The following is a 20,314-nucleotide window of genomic DNA, read 5'->3' as shown; positions in this document are numbered from 1 at the left end:
AATTTTTTAGTTAGATTCAAATAGAAGAAATGAGACTTTAAAAAGCTAAGGCAAGTAGCTAAGTTTTTTTGATGAGAATAAATTAGACCTAAAGTTTCTGGAAGGCTAAAAATATTTGGATTATCGAATACCATGTCATTCATTCAGCAGATATTTATTATTGAAGCTAAAATAGCAGAACCTCTCTGATCATCCCTGAAAACCACATTCCCTGGTTTCTTACTAGTCCCTTTATCTTCAGGATAGTCAAGAGCAATGCCACATTCCCATGTTGTACAAGGACCCCAGAACACAAGAACGTTGCTTTAAAAGCTCCCTACATTTAGGAACTTTATGATTTCTGGAAGCTGGTCTGAAATGCTAAAACTGGAGCCTTGTGTGTCTGTGTGTGTTGTGTAATCCCTGTTGCAATGATGACATGTTGGATATTTCTGTTCACCTCTCTAGTGTATGATGCTGTGTCACGGAGCTAAGATAGGATTTTTCCAAGGAGATATCAGGCTCCTTATGGATGATCTCAAGACCCTTCAACCCACCATCTTCCCTGTGGTCCCCAGACTGCTGAACCGGATGTTTGACCGAGTAAGTGCCAAGCGAAGAGCTGGGGCAGAGCTCCGGACCTTGAATACAAGACCGTGTGTGACCACGGCCGCTGCCCGTACTCTCTCGAGGGGCTGCAGTTTACCCCTCTGCTAATAAACCTGAGTGCGTTGACCTCCGAGAGCTGTGAGTGAGGGTTATAAGAGAAAGGCCTGTGGACGCACCTTATAAACTGGAAGGCACAATACAGGTGTGAGGTGGAGGTTGTTTTATTTTCACGATAAACTCTTTGAGCCTCTGTTTTCTCATCTTTACAGTGGGCTGTTACCTCCTCCATCTCATAAAGATGCTAATTACATCATAGGAAAATAATAACTATGAAATGGCTTTATAAATTGTAAAGCTCCACTGCATGGAAAATATTACCTACTTAGCCACCCTGAGAGACGTGACTCTCAAACCAAGCCAGGGACCGAGAGGAGGTGTGAGCCTTTGGAGCACGGACCCCACAGCTGGGGCAGGACCCCGTGTGGTGTGAGCAGTCTCCAGAATGAGTGTGGACTGGGCAGTTCTAATACTCTTTATTTTGAGACATGGCTCTCGTCATCTATGAGAACCTTCTCATTTTTTTTTTTTAATTTATTTATTTTTGGCTGCGTTGGGTCTTCGTTGCTGCGCACAGGCTTTCTCTAGTTGCAACGAGCGGGGGCTACTCTTTGTTGCGGTGCGCGGGCTTCTCATTGCAGTGGCTTCTCTTGTTGTGGAGCATGGGCTCTAGGCACGCGGGCTTCAGTAGCTGTGGCGTGCAGGCTCAGTAGTTGTGGCACGTGGGTTCAGTAGTTGTGGCACGCGAGCTCTAGAGCGCAGGCTCAGTAGTTGTGGCGCATGGGCTTAGTTGCTCTGCGGCATGTGGAATCTTCCAGACCAGGGATCGAACCTGTGTCCCCTGCATTGTCAGGCAGATTCTTAACCACTGCGCCACCAGGGAAGTGCCAACCTTCTCATTTTTTTAATGGTTGTTTTTTAAAAAACTGTAAAACAGCTTTATTGAGTTATAATTCACATTACATGCAATTCACCCATTAAGTGTACAATTAATTGTACAATTGTACAATTAATTGTACATTAATTGTACAATTCAAAGGTTTTTAGTACATTCACAGAGTTCTGCAACCATCATTACAGTCCATTTTAGAACATTTTTATCACCTCAGAAGGAATGTGGTATCATCCTCCACCCTGCTACCTCCCTCCACCCCCCAAAAAACTCATCTACTTTCTGAATCTATAGATTTCCCTATTCTGGATTTTCATGTGAATGGAATCATGCAATGTTCTTTTGTTGCTGGCTTCTTTTGCTTAGCATGCTTTCAAGGTCCGTCCATGTCATAGCATGCATCCATACTTCATTCCTTTTAATGGCCAAATAATATTCCACTGCATGGATACAGCACGTTTTATTTATCCATCCATCCATTGATGGGCATTTGCGTTGTTTCCGCTTTTTGGCTATTATGAATAATGCTGCTGTGAACATTCACGGGCAAGAGGCTGTGTGGACATGGGTTTTCATTCTCTCAGGTATGTGCCTAGGAGCGGAATTGCTAGTCATATGGTAGGTAACTCTGTGTTTAACTGAGGAACCGCTGGTCTGTTTTCTAAAGCAGCTGCACCATTTTACATTCCCACCAGCAGTGTATGAGGGTTCCAATTTCTCTACATTTTCACCAACACTTGTTATTATCTGACTTCTTATTATCTCGCCATCCTACTTATTGTGAAACCTTCTTGCTTCTTGACTTATTAGATTTTTGCTCAGGCAAACACCACGCTGAAGCGATGGCTGTTGGACTTTGCCTCCAAGAGGAAAGAAGCCGAGCTTCGCAGTGGCATCATTAGAAACAACAGCCTGTGGGATAAGTTGATCTTCCACAAAATACAGGTAGCACATTGACTCACAACGGTTATTTGTCATGTAAACTCATTTGCATTTCAAACTTTCTGTGAGGGCTCTTTTTTTTTTTCAATTGAAGTATAGTTGATGTACAATATTATATAAGTTATAGGTGTACAATATAGCAATTCACAATTTTTAAAGATTATACTCCATTTATAGTTATTATAAAATATTGGCTATATTCCCCATGTTGTGCAATATATCCTTGTAGCTTATTTTATACCTAATAGTTTGTACCTCTTAACCCCCTACCCCTATATTGTGTGAGGGCTGTTTTTAAAAGAGAAGGTGAGAGAGAGAGAATTTCTGGCACATTTCTAAAAACTAAGGACAAAGCCATTAGCAAAACCTCAGTGTCCAAGATAAATCTGAACAGTGTTTAGCTATCCAGGGCAGAAGAGGAATCAGGTAGCACAGCCTTTCTGATTCTCCATTTTGTTTTACTGTTCTGGAACTCTTGAGGTATTTTTTTAGGCATGAGTGATAAAGAACATGGAATAATATTATGTCCCCCAGAAGGTGGTGGTTGCCATAAACCCACGACACTCTTGTTCTAATTCCTTAAAACACCTGCAGGTATAGAGGTGTTGCTTTATTTTCCACACCTGTTGAGAGCGAATGGAGTGGTTTCGGGTGGAACCAAACTCCAGTCAGGGGTCCCCCTTGGGGTGCCTGTGCGTCCTCGGGCACAGTGAGTTCTCTGCAGCCTGCAGACAAGAAGCTGGTGGGTTAGAGTACTGGGGTTCCAAGAAGGAATCTTTGAGAAGCCCGCCACCCTCCAGCCACTTGCCCCTCACCCTCTCCCCTCTCCCCTCTCCCCTCTCCCTTCTCCCTTCTCCCTGCCTTGCAAGTCGAGCCTGGGAGGAAAAGTACGGCTGATGATCACAGGAGCAGCGCCCGTGTCCGCCACCGTGCTGACCTTCCTGAGAGCCGCGCTGGGCTGCCAGGTGAGGCGCCTCCCTCCGCACCTCCCTCTGGTCTCGGACCGAGTCACGCCCAGGAGTCTGCTTTCCAAAAGGCACTCTTCTTCTCCCCTGTGTGTCGTATTTTTGTTTGGAAGATCATGTTATTCCTAGGTTGCTTGGAGAAAGGGGTATAGGCACACCTCGGAGATACCGCAGGTTCAGTTCCAGACCACTGCAATAAAGCCAATATTGCAACAAAGCCAATATCGCAGTAAAGCCAGTCACGTGAACTTTTTGGTTTCCCGGTGCATATAAAAGTAATGTTTACCACTAGTCTGTAGTCTATTAAGTGTGCAATAGTATTATGTTTAAAAGGCAATGTATATATCTTAATTTAAAAATGCTTTACTGCTAACCGTTATCTGACAACGCAGCGTTGCCACGAACCTTCAATTTGTAAGAAAAGTAGTATCTGCAAAGCGAATAAAACGAGGTGTGGCTGTATATATCTTTTACCCCAGGCAGAATATGCGTTTGTGTCTACCACTGGGTAATTTTCTCTAGGGTAAGGCACAAAAGATGCCTTTAGATCAGGTGTGAGGGCATGGGGATTGGTAGTAAGTGATAAGCCAACCTGCAAACCATGCAGAGACCCTTTCTTAAAGGGGAGGGGGAGCCAGCTGAGACTGGGTGATAAGTAGCCGTGAGCCGACGGAGCGAGTGTGTCCCTGGGCAGGTTGTGCGCAGCGCGACCTGTTAATGACATTGTCTCCTATGCGGGTGAATACGTTGGGTGCTGTAATGAAGCGTGTTGTAGCGTATGGGCTGAGGTTACCAAACGAGCTAGAGGAACTTAATTACTGAGCACTCCCAGCAGAGGTGTGACTGTCCCCCTCTCCTCCTGTCCCATCTCTTGGTGGCCCAGTTCTACGAAGGCTATGGACAGACCGAGTGCACTGCCGGGTGCTGCCTGACCGTGCCTGGGGACTGGACCGCAGGTATGAGGGCAGGACTTTCCTTATCGGGACCTTCCTTTTGGCATCGGAATTACTGGAATTGGGTTAATAAACCAGCTTAGCCAAGTGCGGTGTCTCTGATGATTAGGCCTCGGGGCCAACAATCTTGGAAACCAGGGGGCCCTGTGGCAGGGTGGGATGTGACTTTGAGGCTCTGACTGTCAACGTGGGTGGGTGGCAACAGAGACTTACGTAGATCCTGAAGGTCATATCTAAAGATGGTGTTCTTTATACCAGGTTCAGAATGTTTGGCCCAACAGAGCTTTCCAGGAATTTATTGGGGCCTAATTACTTGCTGGTAAATTTTAATTAAATTTCCAGAGACTCCAGACAGAAATAAACACAAGTCCTTTGTTCCAAAAGGAAAAAACAGGGGAGGACAAACTGTCCTGCATGAGGTTCTGCGTCAGGAGTTTATGATGCATATTATATGCATTTCATCCCAACATCCCTGTGAGAGAAGCCCTGTTACCTCTGAGAGGACATGATTGATTGTTGGCTAAAAAGCATGTCAGTAATGTATAAGAATTTACACAGCTTTATGTTTTAGAGCCAGGATTCCAACCCAGGTCTGACCACAAAACTTCTATGCTTTCCCCTGTCCCACACCGGCAGTGTATTCTACACTGTGATAAATAAATTCTGTGATTTGTTCACTGTTTTACACATATGAGCATCTAATGACATAGATTCTAGTATGAAGCACTTTCTAGTAGCATAATTCCGCTGCGATTGGCACTAACAGTCTGTGAACCTTTTTCATGGTGTTTGTTTAATTTTTTTTTTTTAATAAATTTATTTATTTATTTATTTTTGGCTGTGTTGGGTCTTCGTTGCTGCCTGTGGGCTTTCTCTAGTTGCGGTGAGCAGGGGCTACTCTTCATTGCTGTGCGTGGGCTTCTCATTGCGGTGGCTTCTCTTGTTGTGGAGCACGGGCTCTAGGCACATGGGCTTCAGTAGTTGTGGCACATGGGCTCAGTAGTTGTGGCTCACGGGCTCTAGATCACAAGCTCAGTAGTTGTGGCTCACGGGCTTAGTTGCTCCGCGGCATGTGGAATCTTCCCAGACCAGGGATCGAACCCGTGTCCTCTGCATTGGCAGGTGGATTCTTAACCACTGCACCACCAGGGAAGTCCCTGTTTGTTTAATTTTTAACTCCTGGTGCCTTACCGGCTAGAGAATTTGAATAGTGACTTCTTTAAGCTAAAATTATCAAAACGTAGGAAGAATGATTTGTGATACTCTTAAAACTTAATCTAATTTCTGTTATTTTTGTTTTGGGAAAAGAACCCAGTCCTAGCACCCTTTGGCAAGAGAGTTAAGTGAGCTGTGAAAAGAATCCCTGTCCTGTCTTAATAAACTTACATGTAAAACATGTTCGTTTATAATCAAGGGAATAAGGCCGTATTGGTCGGAACCATCTGACCCGTCAAGGTTTGTTCTTATAGAGAACGGGGACATTACGTCTGTATGAGGGAGAGCAGGGCCGTCAGATCATAGGAACCAGGTAAAAGTTTCAGGAAACCTGCTTCCAGGTGTTCAAAGAAACCCTGAAAATGAGCAGCCAAATCATTTATACTTTGAAAAATAATTTGGAGCATCAGACTTGGGAAAGCTCCCTAAGAGACTTTTGAATGTTTTTGTCTCTTTTCTAGGAATAAACTCTGTAATTTACCGGGGGAAGACAGGCTGTGATTGCCGAAACCAGAGGTTTATACCCTCTGTTCTCATCATGAGTGGGCTTGTTTGTGATAAAAGTGATCTGTCCTAAGGATATCGGTTGTCACATTAGGAGTGATCATCTTTTATTTGATATACAGGCCATGTTGGTGCCCCAATGCCTTGCAACATTATAAAGCTTGTCGATGTGGAAGAAATGAATTACGTGGCTGCCAAGGGCGAGGGCGAGGTGAGTGAAATCCCGCAGTCGCCCCCTCACTGCGGGCTCCTCCAGTAACCAACCACCTCTCAGCACCACAGCACGTAAAGCCACTGAGCTTGGTGTTGCTGGTGACCCTGAGTCACACAGGCTTCTTTTTGACGGTACATTTATGCCTAACTCGCAGGGCGGGTAGGGAGGTGGGGGGCACTAATGCCTGCCTTCTGCCGCCAGCCACGATGGGGCCATGGGCCCAGGAGGGTACAGAGGCTCCAGGGCCTGAAGTCCTGGGCCATGGCTTCCTGTCCGCTAACTGCCCTCCATGCCTGTTAGTGAGCTACTGGCTAGAGGAAGGAAGGCCAGATTGCTTTGGGATTTCACCCCCTTTGGGGTTTTCTAGCAGCTCTGATCCAGAGCCTAGGGTGAGCGTGAGCCCTGGAACTTGACCGCAGCCAAGGCCATTATGGAAGGGAAGTGGGGTATTGGAGGTGCCGCCACGATGCCAGCGGGGCTCTGGTAGCTCCCTGTGCATCATGGCATTCAGGGTCTGGCTAAAGGCTGGGAGACACACACACACACACACACACACACACACACACACACGAGTTTTCTCTGGAGAAGGCCCAGTCAGTGCTCTTAACAGATTATCTTTCTCCCCCTCCAGTTTTGTTGAGATACAATTGACATCCAGCATGGTGTGAGCGTAAGGTGTACAGCATCATGATTTGACTCGCATATATTGTGAAGTGATCACCGCAGCGAGTTTAGGAAACATCCATCATCTCATACAGATACAAAAAAAAAGAAGAAATGTGGTTTTTTTCCTTGTGATGAGAACTCTTTAAGATCTGCTCTCTTAACACCTCTAAAACCTTCCATATGGCTGTGCTGACTGTAGTCGCCATGCTGTACATGACACCCCTGGTCCTTATTTATCTTACAACTGGATGTTTGTACCTTTCATCCACCGTCTTCCAACTCCCACGCCCACGCCTCCCTCCCGCTCTTTTTCCCTCAGGTGTGTGTGAAAGGGGCTAATGTATTTCAAGGCTACTTAAAGGACCCAGCAAACACAGCAGAAGCTCTGGATAAAGACGGCTGGTTGCACACAGGGGACATTGGAAAGTGGTTACCAGTAAGTGGTCCCCCTCCCCTGTTCACAGACACTTTTGTTCCACCGTAGGGAAGAAAAAAACCCCACATCGCAATGGCACCCTAACCTTCCCTCCTCTTTCTCCTTACCGAGCGGTGGAGCATAGACCCTTCCGTCTTCTGCAGGAAACAGGCTTATCCGTAGCATCCTCGTGTAGCATTTTCACTTTAACGGCAGCAAATGTGTTTTGTTTTGATGCTTGACATCCTTTCCGGTTGCTGCTTCCGGCTTGAAATCCAGAGACACTGTGTCTGGCTTTTCACATTTCACTGCTGTGCCTTGATGTTGAGGCCTTAGTCAAGGTCTGGGGGGCACTGCATAGGCTGCCAGGAATGTATGACAGGCGAGACTTTGTGAACACACATGTTTCTTAGCATTGTCATCTCAGTAAAAACAGGATAAGTGCTTAGAGGATCAGGCCATCCCCTTTGAACTTAGCCCCAGAACTGTTTACTATAGAGAAATACAGAGTCCGTCTTGGGAGTGAGATGCTTGTGCAAAAAGCTGACCTGTAGGTTTCATCACTTGTGCTTGTTGTGGTGACACCACTGCTTTTTAAAGTTGTTACTATGTTTAATTGCAGGCACTCAAATGGCTAGTGTAATTTTTATTATTGTGTATTGTTCTAGTCTTACAGATTTATGGTGCTTTATTTATTTATTTGTTTGTTTATTTATTTATCACCTATGAGGAATGATTACATAGAATTTCCCCTTTATTTCTGCTGTTCTTGGACAATTTGAAAAAGGAGAAAAACATGATGACCATTGGTTAAGGGAACATTAGTTTTAGAACTTTTTTTTTTTAATTTTTAAATTTTATTTATTTTTTTATACAGCAGGTTCTTATTAGTCATCAATTTTATACACATCAGTGTATACATGTCAATCCCAATCTCCCAATTCATCACACCACCATCCCCCCACCGTCACTTTCCCCCCTTGGTGTCCATACGTTTGTTCTCTACATCTGTCTCTCAATTTTTGCCCTGCAAACCGGTTCATCTGTACCATTTTTCTAGGTTCCACATATATGCGTTAATATGCGATATTTGTTTTTCTCTTTCTGACTTACTTCACTCTGTATGAGAGTCTCTAGATCCATCCACATCTCCACAAATGACCCAATTTCGTTCCTTTTTATGGCTGAGTAATATTCCATTGTATATATGTACCACATCTTCTTTATCCATTCATCTGTCGATGGGCATTTAGGTTGCTTCCATGACCTGGCTATTGTAAGTAGTGCTGCAATGAACATTGGGGTGCATGTGTCTTTTTGAATTATGGTTTTCTCTGGGTATATGCCCAGTAGTGGGATTGCTGGATCATATGGTAATTCTATTTTTAGTTTTTTAAGGAACCTCCATACTGTTCTCCATAGTGGCTGTGTCAGTTTACATTCCCACTAACAGTGCAAGAGGCTTCCCTTTTCTCCACACCCTCTCCAGCATTTGTTGTTTGTAGATTTTCTGATGATGCCCATTCTAACCAGCATGAAGTGATACCTCATTGTAGTTGTGATTTGCATTTCTCTAATAATTAGTGATGTTGAGCAGCTTTTCATGTGCTTCGTGGCCATCTGTATGTCTTCTTTGGAGAAATGTCTATTTAGGTCTTCTGCCCATTTTTGAATTGGGTTGTTTGTTTTTTTAATATTGAGCTGCATGAGCTGTTTATATATTTGGAGATTAATCCTTTGTCCGTTGATTCGTTTGCAAATATTTTCTCCCATTCTGAGGGTTGTCTTTTCGTCTTGTTTATGGTTTCCTTTGCTGTGCAAAAGCTTTGAAGTTTCATTAGGTCCCATTTGTTTATTTTTGTTTTTATTTCCATTACTCTAGGAGGTGTTTCAAAAAAGATCTTGCTGTGATTTATGTCAAAGAGTGTTCTTCCTATGTTTTCCTCTAAGAGTTTTACAGTGTCCGATCTTACATTTAGGTCTCTAATCCATTTTGAGTTTATTTTTGTGTATGGTGTTAGGGAGTGTTCTAATTTCATTCTTTTACATGTAGCTGTCCAGTTTTCCTGGCACCACTTATTGACAAGACTGTCTTTTCTCCATTGTATATCCTTGCCTCCTTTGTCATAGATTAGTTGACCATAGGTGTATGGGTTTGTCTCTGGGCTTTCTATCTTGTTCCATTGATCTATGTTTCTGTTTTTGTGCCAGTACCATATTGTCTTGATTACTGTAGCATTGTAGTGTAGTCTGAAGTCAGGGAGTCTGATTCCCAGCTCTGTTTTTTTCCCTCAAGACTGCTTTGGCTATTCGGGGTCTTTTGTGTCTCCATACAAATTTTAAGATTTTTTGTTTTAGTTCTGTAAAAAATGCCATTGATAATTTGATAGGGATTGCATTGAATCTGTAGATTGCTTTGGGTAGTATAGTCATTTTCAAAATATTGATTCTTCCAATCCAAGAACATGGTATATCTCTCCATCTGTTGGTACCATCTTTAATTCCTTTCATCAGTGTCTTATAGTTTTCTGCATACAGGTCTTTTGTCTCCCTAAGTAGGTTTATTCTTAGGTATTTTATTCTTTTTGTTGCAGTGGTAAATGGGAGTGTTTCCTTAATTTCTCTTTCAGATTTTTCATCATTAGTGTATAGGAATGCAAGAGATTTCTGTGCATAAATTTTGTATCCTGCAACTTTACCAAATTCATTGATTAGCTCTAGTAGTTTTCTGGTGGCATCTTTAGGATTATCTATGTATAGTATCATGTCATCTGCAAACAGTGACAGTTTTACTGCTCCTTTTCCAATTTGTATTCCTTTTATTTCTTTTTCTTCTCTGATTGCCATGGCTAGGACTTCCAAAAGTATGTTGAATAGTAGCGGTGAGAGTGGACATCCTTGTCTTATTCCTGATCTTAGAGGAAATGCTTTCAGTTTTTCACCATTGAGAATGATGTTTGCTGTGGGTTGGTCGTATATGGCCTTTATTATGTTGAGGTAGGTTCCCTCTGTGCCCACTTTCTGGAGAGTTTTTATCATAAATGGGTGTTGAATTTTGTCAAAAGCTTTTTCTGCATCTATTGAGATGATCATATCGTTTTTCTTCTTCAATTTGTTAACATCACATTGATTGACTTGCATATATTGAAGAATCCTTGCATCCCTGGGATAAATCCCACTTGATCATGGTGTATGATCTTTTTAATGTGTTGTTGGATTCTGTTTACTAGTATTTTGTTTAGCATTTTTGCATCTATATTCATCAGTGATATTGGTCTGTAATTTTCTTTTTTTGTAGTATCTTCCTCTGGTTTTGGTATCAGGGTGATGGTGGTGTCGTAGAATGAGTTTGGGAGTATTCCTTCCTCTGCAATTTTTCGGAAGAGTTTGAGAAGGATAGATGTTAACTCTTCTTTAAATGTTTGATAGAATTCGCCTGTGAGGCCATCTGGTCCTGGGCTTTTGTTTGTTGGACAACTTTTCATCACAGTTTCAATTTCAGTGCTTGTGATTGGTCTGTTTTTATTTTCTATTTCTTCCTGGTTCAGTCTCGGAAGGTTGTGCTTTTCTAAGAATTTGTCCATTTCTTCCAGGTTGTCCATTTTATTGGCATACAGTTGCTTGTAGTAGTCTCTTAGGATGCTTTGTATTTCTACGGTGTCTGTTGTAACTTCTCCTTTTTCATTTCTAATTTTATTGATTTGAGTCCTCTCCCTCTTTTTCTTGATGAGTCTGGCTAATGGTTTATCAATTTTGTTTATCTTCTCAAAGAACCAGCTTTTAGTTTTATTGATCTTTGCTATTGTTTTCTTTGTTCCTATTTCATTTATTTCTGCTCTGATCTTTATGATTTCTTTCCTTCTGCTAACTTTGGGTTTTGTTTGTTCTTCTTTCTCTAGTTCCTTTAGGTGTAAGGTTAGATTGTTTATTTGAGATTTTTCTTATTTCTTGAGGTAGGCTTGTATACCTGTAAACTTCCCTCTTAGAACTGCTTTTGCTGCAGTTTTGGATGGTCGTATTTTCATTGTCATTTGTCTCTAGGTATTTTTTGATTTCCTCTTTGATTTCTTCAGTGATCTCTTGGTTATTTAGTAAGGTAGTGTTTAGCCTCCATGTGTTTGTGTATTTTACGTTTTTTCCCCTGTAATTCATTTCTAATCTCATAGCGTTGTGGTCTGAAAAGATGCTTGATATGATTTCAATTTTCTTAAATTTACTGAGGCTTGATTTGTGACCCAAGATGTGATCTATCCTGGAGAATGTTCTGTGCGCACTTAAGAAGAAAGTGTAATCTGCTGTTTTTGGATGGAATGTCGCATAAATATCAATTAAATCTATCTGGTCTGTTGTGTCATTTAAAGCTTCTGTTTCCTTATTTATTTTCATTTTGGATGATCTGTCCATTGGTGTAAGTGAGGTGTTAAAATCCCCCACTGTTGTTGTGTTACTGTCGATTTCCTCTTTTACAGCTGTTAGCAGTTGCCTTATGTATTGAGGTGCTCCTATGTTGGGTGCATATATATTTATAATTGTTATATCTTCTTCTTGGATTGATCCCTTGATCATTATGTAGTGTCCCTCCTTATCTCTTGTAACATTCTTTATTTTAAAGTCTATTTTATCTGATATGAGTATTGCTACTCCAGCTTTCTTTTGATTTCCATTTGCATGGAATATCTTTTTCCATCCCCTCACTTTCAGTCTGTATGTGTCCCTAGGTCTGAAGTGGGTCTCTTGTAGACAGCATATAGATGGGTCTTGTTTTTGTATCCATTCAGTGAGCCTGTGTCTTTTGGTTGGAGCATTTAATCCATTCACGTTTAAGGTAATTATCAATATGTATGTTCCTATGACCATTTTCTTAATTGTTATGGGTTTGTTTTTGTAGGTCCTTTTCTTCTCTTGTGTTTCCCACTTAGAGAAGTTCCTTTAGCATTTGTTGTAGAGCTGGTTTGGTGGTGCTGAATTCTCTTAGCTTTTGCTTGTCTGTAAAGCTTTTGATTTCTCCATCGAATCTGAATGAGAACCTTGCCGGGTAGAGTAATCTTGGTTGTAGGTTCTTCCCTTTCATCACTTTAAATATATTGTGCCACTCCCTTCTGGCTTGTAGAATTTCTGCTGCGAAAGCAGCTGTTAACCTTATGGGAGTTCCCTTGTATGTTATTTGTCATTTTTCCCATGCTGCTTTCAAAAATTTTTGTCCTTAATTTTTGCCAATTTGATTACTATGTGTCTCGGCATGTTTCTCCTTGAGTTTATCCTGTATGGGACTCGCTGCGCTTCCTGGACTTGGGTGGCTATTTTCTTTCCCATGTTAGGGAAGTTTTCGACTATAATCTCTGCAAATATTTTCTCTGGTCCTTTCTCTCTCTCTCTTCTCCTTCTGGGACCCGTATAATTCAAATGTTGTTGCATTTAATGTTGTCCCAGAGGTCTCTTAGGCTGTCTTCATTTCTTTTCATTCTTTTTTCTTTATTCTGTTCTGCAGCAGTGAATTCCACCATTCTGTCTTCCAGGTGACTTACCTGTTCTTCTGCCTCAGTTTTTCTGCTATTGATTCCTTCTAGTGTAGTTTTCATTTCAGTTATTGTATTGTTCATCTCTGTTTGTTTTTTAATTCTTCTAGGTCTTTGTTAAACATTTCTTGCATCTTCTCGATCTTTGCCTCCATTCTTTTTCCGAGGTCCTGGATCATCTTCACTATCATTATTCTGAATTCTTTTTCTGGAAGGTTGCCTATCTTCACTTCATTTAGTTGTTTTTCTGGGGTTTTATCTTGTTCCTTCATCTGATACATAGCCCTCTGCCTTTTCATCTTGTCTATCTTTCTGTGAATGTGGTTTTTGTTCCACAGGTTGCAGGATTGTAGTTCTTCTTGCTTCTGCTGTCTGCCCTCTTTTATGGTGCTTTATACTCCGAAATTTTTATTGTTTTGAAAAATATCCCCCCCAATTAATTCAGATTTCAGAGTACCCAAGCTATTTATTTTTTTCATAGACATTATGGTACTTCACCATGGTTCTTTTTTTTTCTTTTTCTTAATATTTATTGATTGACTGATTGATTGATTTTGGCTACGCTGGGTCTTAGTTGCAGCATGTGGGATCTTTAGTTGCAGCATGTGGACTCTCAGTTGCGGCATGCATGCAGGATTTAGTTCCCCAACCAGTGATTGAACCTGGACTGCCTACATAGGGAGCATGGAATCTTACCCAGTGGACCACCAGGGAAGTCCACCCAGGCTATTTAGAAATAAATTAAGTCCCTCTTTCCAGACTCAGGAGGGATGACGTATCCGTTCTGATTATGACTATGGCTCTAAGGAGCACATCTCATAATCTCCCTGGACCTCAGTTGGCTCCTTTTGGAAACGGAGGAAAACTGATGTGGGCCGAGAGAACTTTCCAGTGGGTGACGCTCCGAAGCGAGAGAGTGGCCTGGGGTGGGGATGGGGGTTTTGTTTATGGGAGTTGGGGAGGCGGGAGCTACTGGCATTTGGCGAGTCTGGTCTGGAGATTCTCGCATCCCCACAGTCATCATGGGGGGCAGCTGACAGCCCCCTCCTGCCCCCACCCTGGAACAGGGACAGAGGGAAGTGAGCTGCTGCCTCTGCAGCCCCTGCTCTGCGCAGAGCCCTGTGGGAGGATGAGCGCGTCTCTGCTCTCAAGGACCTTTACCCTATCGAGCAGCCGATTCAGATATGAGACAAAGTGAAGCTCGCTGAGCTGAAGAGAGCAAGCGGAGTGCTCTGGTTGGCTGGGAGTGAGGGGGGCTCCCAAGTCCCTTCTCTGTCTCTCTACTCTGCTCAGTGGCCTGGGGGAGGTTACGTAATCTCTCTAAGCCTCAGTTTGCCTGTCTGCAAAATGGCTTAACAGCTGACCCCCGCCAGAGGTTATTAGGATTAAATGATAGTGTACAGGAAATGCCCGCTGCTGGGCGGAAAGCAGCTGCTGGACCTGCTCACAGGCCGCTCCCCGCCCTCCAAACAGAATGGCACCTTGAAGATCATCGACAGGAAAAAGCACATCTTTAAACTGGCACAGGGAGAGTACATAGCTCCGGAGAAGATTGAAAACATCTACCAGCGAAGTGAACCTATCGCTCAGGTGTTTGTCCATGGAGAGAGCTTGCAGGTACGCACTGCCCCAGCCATGAATTCTGTGGCCGGCGTGGCCCGGGCCTAGAAGTCCAGGGCCTTTCAGTGTGATGGGAAGTTTGCTGTGGGTGTGAGTTGAGTTTCATGTCTGATGTGCTGGAATATTATCAACACGTTACTGGTTTTTACTGCTTGGTATTTCTTTTTTTTTTTCATCTATTTTGTAAATGGAAATTTGTACCTCTTATTCTTGGCAATTCTTATCCAGAAAAGTTTTTTTCTCTTTAATTTCGTATTACCAAGGGAAGTTGGATAAGGATACCAAGGGAGTGGGTAAAATAAGCTTCTAATTTAATTATGAGGGGAAACATTGATATACAGGTTATAAGAAAGTTTAGAATTTTCAAACATACTAAACGCAACTTATTTATGATATGTCTCCTACGTCATTTTTGAGCAAATGGTGGTTGTGAGCCAACATATCTTAAAGTCGAAAACCAACATCAGTATTGCAATGAAACATCATTTGCTAAAATTTTGGACAGATGGTGGGAAGGAAGAGAAGGGTGTTTGGTTTCCTGAGGGTTAATATTTCTACAAATCTTGAAATTTTCAAATAATTTTGGAAGAATATTTTCTTATAAGAAAGTGCACCTATTTTTCTTTGACCTGGAATCATACCCATGCCTCTAATTTTTATTTAGTTTCGTTGTCACTAAATTGTAAAGAATGAGGTATTAGAGTTTTTTCTAAATGAATCTGCATACAGTTTCTCTTTTTCTAAAGCAGTTATCTGATATCTATCCCCTTGTTTGCTTATTTGACCCTGTTTTATTTTTAAAAATATATATAAGAGTAAGTAAAAATTAGGGTTTTATTAGGTTTTGATTTCCAATGTTTCCTTTAAAACACTTATTGCAAAATCCCCAATGCTGTCTATATTTCAGAGGCAGGAGTTAACCTGGGCCCCGCGGACTCTGGGGCTGGTAACATGCTCTGAAAAGAGGATCTGTAACTCCCATCAGATTCTCCCAGGGGCCCAGGCTGTAGAATATAAAGAACCACAATTTTAGAACATCTGGATCAAGCCCTTTAATAACTTACTTGTCTTTGTTAAAGGCATTTCTCATAGCAATTGTGATACCAGACGTTGAGACGCTAGGTCCCTGGGCCCGGAAGAGAGGCTTTGAAGGCTCCTTTGAAGAACTGTGCAGAAACAAGGTCGGTTCCGAAGCGTGCAGCCTACTCCTGACCCTCCCTTTGCATTAGGTGCAAAGTTCAGGGACTCCCGCCACGGGAGTAAGGATCTTACTTTTCTTGCCTTATTAGGGTGTCCAAAAAGCTATTCTGGAAGACATGGTGAGACTGGGGAAGGATTCTGGCCTAAAAGCATTTGAACAGGTAAGACTTGCATCCAAGTGTATGAATTCCTGCAAAACGGGTTTTTGACTGGAGGATGTTTTTTGTGAATATATTATAGAAGAGGATGAGGTGACGTAAAGACATCTGTGCGAAAGGGATAGTGGAGTGGTTTGGCAGGGGAGGGGATTTTTGTAACCAAGGGTATGAATTCTCTTCCTGGAGGTCAGGCTACAATCCTGATTCTGTACTGACAGCAGGCCACTGCCCTTTGTTGAGAGAGTGCAGTGGGGCCTGGCCTGAGAGGCTGGCTTGAATCGCGCAGAAGGGTCTTTATCCCTTGGGAAGCTTAAGTGCTTTTTAGACTCAGGTGGCCTCCGTCCTCCTTTCCTCCTTTGACTGCCTGGTTTCTTTGCAGGTCAAAGGTATTAGTCTCCACTCTGAATTATTCTCTGTCGACAACGGCCTTCTGACCCCAACGATGAAGGCTAAAAGGCCAGAGCTTCGGAATTATTTCAGGTCACAGATCGATGAACTTTATTCCACCATCAAAATCTAATGCGAGGAAGGAAGCTGGGAAGAGGCCGCGTGCCTCTGCGGTCTTCTCCCGCCCATGGCCTCAGTGGGTAGTTTTGACAACAGCAAGTAGGGAAGGAGCGTCTTTGTCTGCCTCGTGTGTTCAGATTCTCGTCATAGGAAGCTTAGAGGGAATGGAACACTGCCTTATGGTCACCTCGCATTGCAGACCATGTTCACGGTGATATACAATTTCCAAAATGAGCCTTAAAAAAATTGTAAAGGGGAAACTATAAATGTGCTAAGTTATTTACGACTTCCTCAGTTCAAAAAGAGGGTGAAAACTTGTCTCCCTGTTTTGCTAACCAAGTGGTTAGGACTTTGCTATTTCTGAGATGTCTGCTACTTGCTGCAAATTCTGCAGGTGTCTGCTGCTCTGAAGAGTACCGTGCACTGGAGGCAACCGTCCCTTATAAACAAGAACTGTCCCAGCTGCAGGAGGTCGCAAGTGGACCAGAGGTTTTCTTTTAATCCCTGCCACCGTCCCCTCCCCATCTCACGTGACCCTTCTGATTAACCCCTGTCACTCCTGTTGGAGCAGAGGACGGACCTAGCTCAGGACAGCGCAGGTATGGATGCATGGCCGCTCACCAGAGCGGGCGGATTCCGGCGCCCACAGAGCAGAATATTCGCTGACCCTCTTCTGCAGACCCGATTCCCTTCCTCCATCCCTTCCCAGCGGTTATTAAAAAATCTGCCTTAGACTCTGCAGTGAAGACAAGCATTTCAACAAGGAAACAATTACCTGGATCAGCCATGTTCAACTGTGACGCCTGAAGAACTGTCCACTTTATCTTCACTGAACCCGTCGCTCTGTCTGTGATGGTTTTTAATGTGGTTTTCATATCAAAAGAGTACGTTGTGATTAAGTGGCTTTTTTCCCCAGAATAAGCTCTCAGGCAAGGCATGTCTTTAAAAATATTAAGGGAGTAGATACACTTGGGTACTTATTGAAATGGACGGTAATTAATAAATGCTCTTCTATCATAATGCTACCTGATTTCTATGAAATGTATTTGACAAGCCAAAATTCTAAGACATAGGAATCTGAAAAACTCATTTCCTGGGATTAACTTCTCAAGGGATATTTTTTTTTTTTAAGTTAATTTGGGAAATTAGCAGCATTTCACTTTACTGCAAGTCTTTGCCACATGTGACTGAATTTAGTTGTCATTTATATGTTGAAAGCAGTTGTTTGTGGATATGTGAGTACCTGTATTATACAAGCACAACAGGGTTTGCCCTAAAGAGTTGTCGTTGTAATAACGCTATTTGGTAGCCTAGCTTCATACGTGCATTCTTAATTGCACAAGAAGTCAATAATTTGTCACATTGGGGTTTTGAATGTTTGCTTTAAGTGTTGGCTATTTCTATGTTTTATAAACCAAAACAGAATTTCCAAAAACAATGAAGGAAACCAAAATAAATATTTCTGCATTTCAAGTGAGTGAAGCCTCCCTTTTTGCGTCAGGTGTCGCGTTCGGGGAGGCCTCTGGTGTGCACAAGCGGAGAGCAAGAATGACCTCAGCCTCCCAGTTCTTTCCTCCCTCCCAGGTCTGCTTCCTAGGACGCAGTCATCCCGACACTTCCAGTTGCTGACCCCGGGCCCCGGCCAGCTCCCAGCAACGGCCCTGCTGTGTTGCAGAGAAGAAAGTCTTGGTGTGAATAACATGGATATTCTTGAAAGTGCAAATTCCCGGGGGGAAGGCGACAGTGCAGGAGGCATCGCTGCAGTTGGTGGTTCTGGCGTGGATTTCATTCGGCCTCATTGTAGTCATTCTCTCCTGTAGAACTGTCGGAGAAGACGTCCCATTGACAGCAGCCGACTGTTTCTTCTATCGCTGCCCTACGCTGTCATGTTAAAGATTTTCTTTTCCAGAGGTCTAGTTAATCACGCCCTAAGTTTTTCTGTAGCCTGTTTCCAGTCCTCTTTCCCTTCAGTCTTGGGTTTGGGGTGCTGATGTCTGCTTTCTTCCTCTAAAGCTCAAGCCCTGTGCACGCCTCTCTGGTGAGACTCCTCATCCGAGGGACTTCCCTGGCGGTCCCCCTTCCAGTGCAGGGGGTTTGGGTTCAAGGCCTGGTCGGGAAGCTGAGATCCTACATGCCTCAGGGCCAAAAAACCAAAACATAAAACAGAAGCAGGGCTTCCCTGGTGGCGCAGTGGTTAAGAATCCACCTGCCAACGCAGGGGACACGGGTTCGAGCCCTGGTCTGGGAAGATCCCACATGCCGCAGAGCAGCTAAGCCCGTGTGCCACAACTACTGAGCCTGTGCTCTAGAGCCCGCAAGCCACAATTACTGAGCCCGTGTGCCACAACTACTGAAGCCCGCACACCTAGAGCCCATGCTCCGCAATGAGAAGCCACCGCAATGAGAAGCCCACGCACCACAATGAAGAGCAGCCCCCACTCGCTGCAACTAGAGAAAGCCCGCGCGCAGCAACGAAGACCCAACACAGCCAAAAATAAATAAATTTTTTTTAAAAACCGGAAGCAATATTGTAACAAATTCAATAAAGACTTTTAAAAAAAATGGTCCACATCAAAAAAATCTTTATTTGGCTGCCTACATGTATGCTTAAGTCTCTTCTGGATAGACTTACGGTGTCCTCTCATTCACACACTGAAGCTGCCTTCTTTCTGGACATAGGCCAGAGGCATCGATGTGCAGCAGGTTTCCTTAGTCATCAACTATGACCTCCCCACCAACAGGGAAAACTACATCCACAGAATCGGTCGAGGTGGACGTTTTGGCCGTAAGGGTGTGGCTATTAACATGGTGACAGAGGAAGACAAGAGGACTCTTCGAGACATTGAGACCTTCTACAACACCTCCATCGAGGAGATGCCCCTCAATGTTGCTGACCTCATCTGAGAGGGGCTGTCCTGCTACCTAGCCCCAGCCAGGGCTCAATCCTTGGGGGGCGCTGAGGAGCAGCAGGAGGGGGGAGGGAAGGGAGTCAAGGGATGGACATCTTGTCATTTTTTTCTTTTTTTTTTTTTTTCTTTGAATAAATGTCACTTTTTGAGGCAAAAAAAAAAAAAAAAAAAAAAAAATCTTTAAAAAAAAAAAAAAAGCCTCCTCATCCAGTCTGCCTTGTTAGTTAGGTTATTAAGTTCCTCGTGTCGTCTTTTTCTGCCCTGCGCCCTCTTGCTCTCGTTCCCTCACGGGAACTGTGACCTTTCTGTCTCCTCCCTGGGCTCCCAGCACAGGACTTAGGAACTGGTGGGTGTTTGTTAAATTACTCTCATTTGAACAAATATTTGAAATTTTGAACCAAGCTTCTGTAATGAGGTTGATAGAAACACTGTTTTGTTTTCTTTTCTTTTTAAAAACAATTCTGGTAAAATACACATAAGATTTATCATCATCATTTTTAAGCATACAGTTCAGCGGCATTAAGTGCATTCACACTGTGTGCAACCGTCACCGCCATCCATCTCCAGAACTTTTCACGTTGCAAAACTGAAACTCTGCCCATTAAGTAATAACTCCCGTGCCCTCCTCGCCCCAGCCCCTGGCCACCACCATTCTGCTGTCTCTGAATTTGACTACTTTAGGTGCCTCGTATGAGTGAATCATACAGTGTTTGTCCTTCTGTGTCTGGCTTATTTCACTTAGCATAATGCCCTCAAGGTCCATTTGCGTTGTCTCTCACTTTTTATAGCTGAATAATATTTGTACAGTTACACCACATTTTGTTTATTCATTTGTTTTGTTTTTTGGGTTTTTTAATAAATTTATTTATCTTTTTATTTTTGGCTGCGTTGGGTCTTTGTTGCTGCACGTGGGCTTTCTCTAGTTGCGGCGAGCAGGTGCTACTCTTCGTTGCGGTGCGCGGGCTTCTCACGGCAGTGGATTCTCTTGCTGCG

General features: G+C 43.2%; 1 protein-coding gene across 2 annotated transcripts in view; it reads left to right on the top strand.

Annotated features, from left to right (window-relative positions):
* Nucleotides 1–17,882, top strand: part of ACSL1 (acyl-CoA synthetase long chain family member 1) — a 68,723-nt gene extending 50,841 nt beyond the window's left edge. For both annotated transcript variants that reach the window (XM_036838991.1, XM_036838990.1), the window contains 10 exons: nucleotides 448–582; nucleotides 2,348–2,482; nucleotides 3,349–3,444; nucleotides 4,328–4,400; nucleotides 6,239–6,327; nucleotides 7,316–7,432; nucleotides 14,401–14,544; nucleotides 15,627–15,728; nucleotides 15,837–15,908; nucleotides 16,285–17,882. In XM_036838991.1, coding sequence (XP_036694886.1) covers nucleotides 448–582; nucleotides 2,348–2,482; nucleotides 3,349–3,444; nucleotides 4,328–4,400; nucleotides 6,239–6,327; nucleotides 7,316–7,432; nucleotides 14,401–14,544; nucleotides 15,627–15,728; nucleotides 15,837–15,908; nucleotides 16,285–16,425 — 1,104 coding nt within the window. In that variant the 3' untranslated portion in view covers nucleotides 16,426–17,882. The remainder of the gene's footprint in view (nucleotides 1–447; nucleotides 583–2,347; nucleotides 2,483–3,348; nucleotides 3,445–4,327; nucleotides 4,401–6,238; nucleotides 6,328–7,315; nucleotides 7,433–14,400; nucleotides 14,545–15,626; nucleotides 15,729–15,836; nucleotides 15,909–16,284) is intronic.
* Nucleotides 17,883–20,314: the final 2,432 nt, after the last annotated feature.

The sequence above is a fragment of the Balaenoptera musculus genome, chromosome 21, assembly GCF_009873245.2.
Source record: "Balaenoptera musculus isolate JJ_BM4_2016_0621 chromosome 21, mBalMus1.pri.v3, whole genome shotgun sequence".
Classification (NCBI taxonomy): Eukaryota; Metazoa; Chordata; class Mammalia; order Artiodactyla; family Balaenopteridae; genus Balaenoptera; species Balaenoptera musculus.
This window is presented reverse-complemented; position numbering and strand designations above follow the sequence as displayed.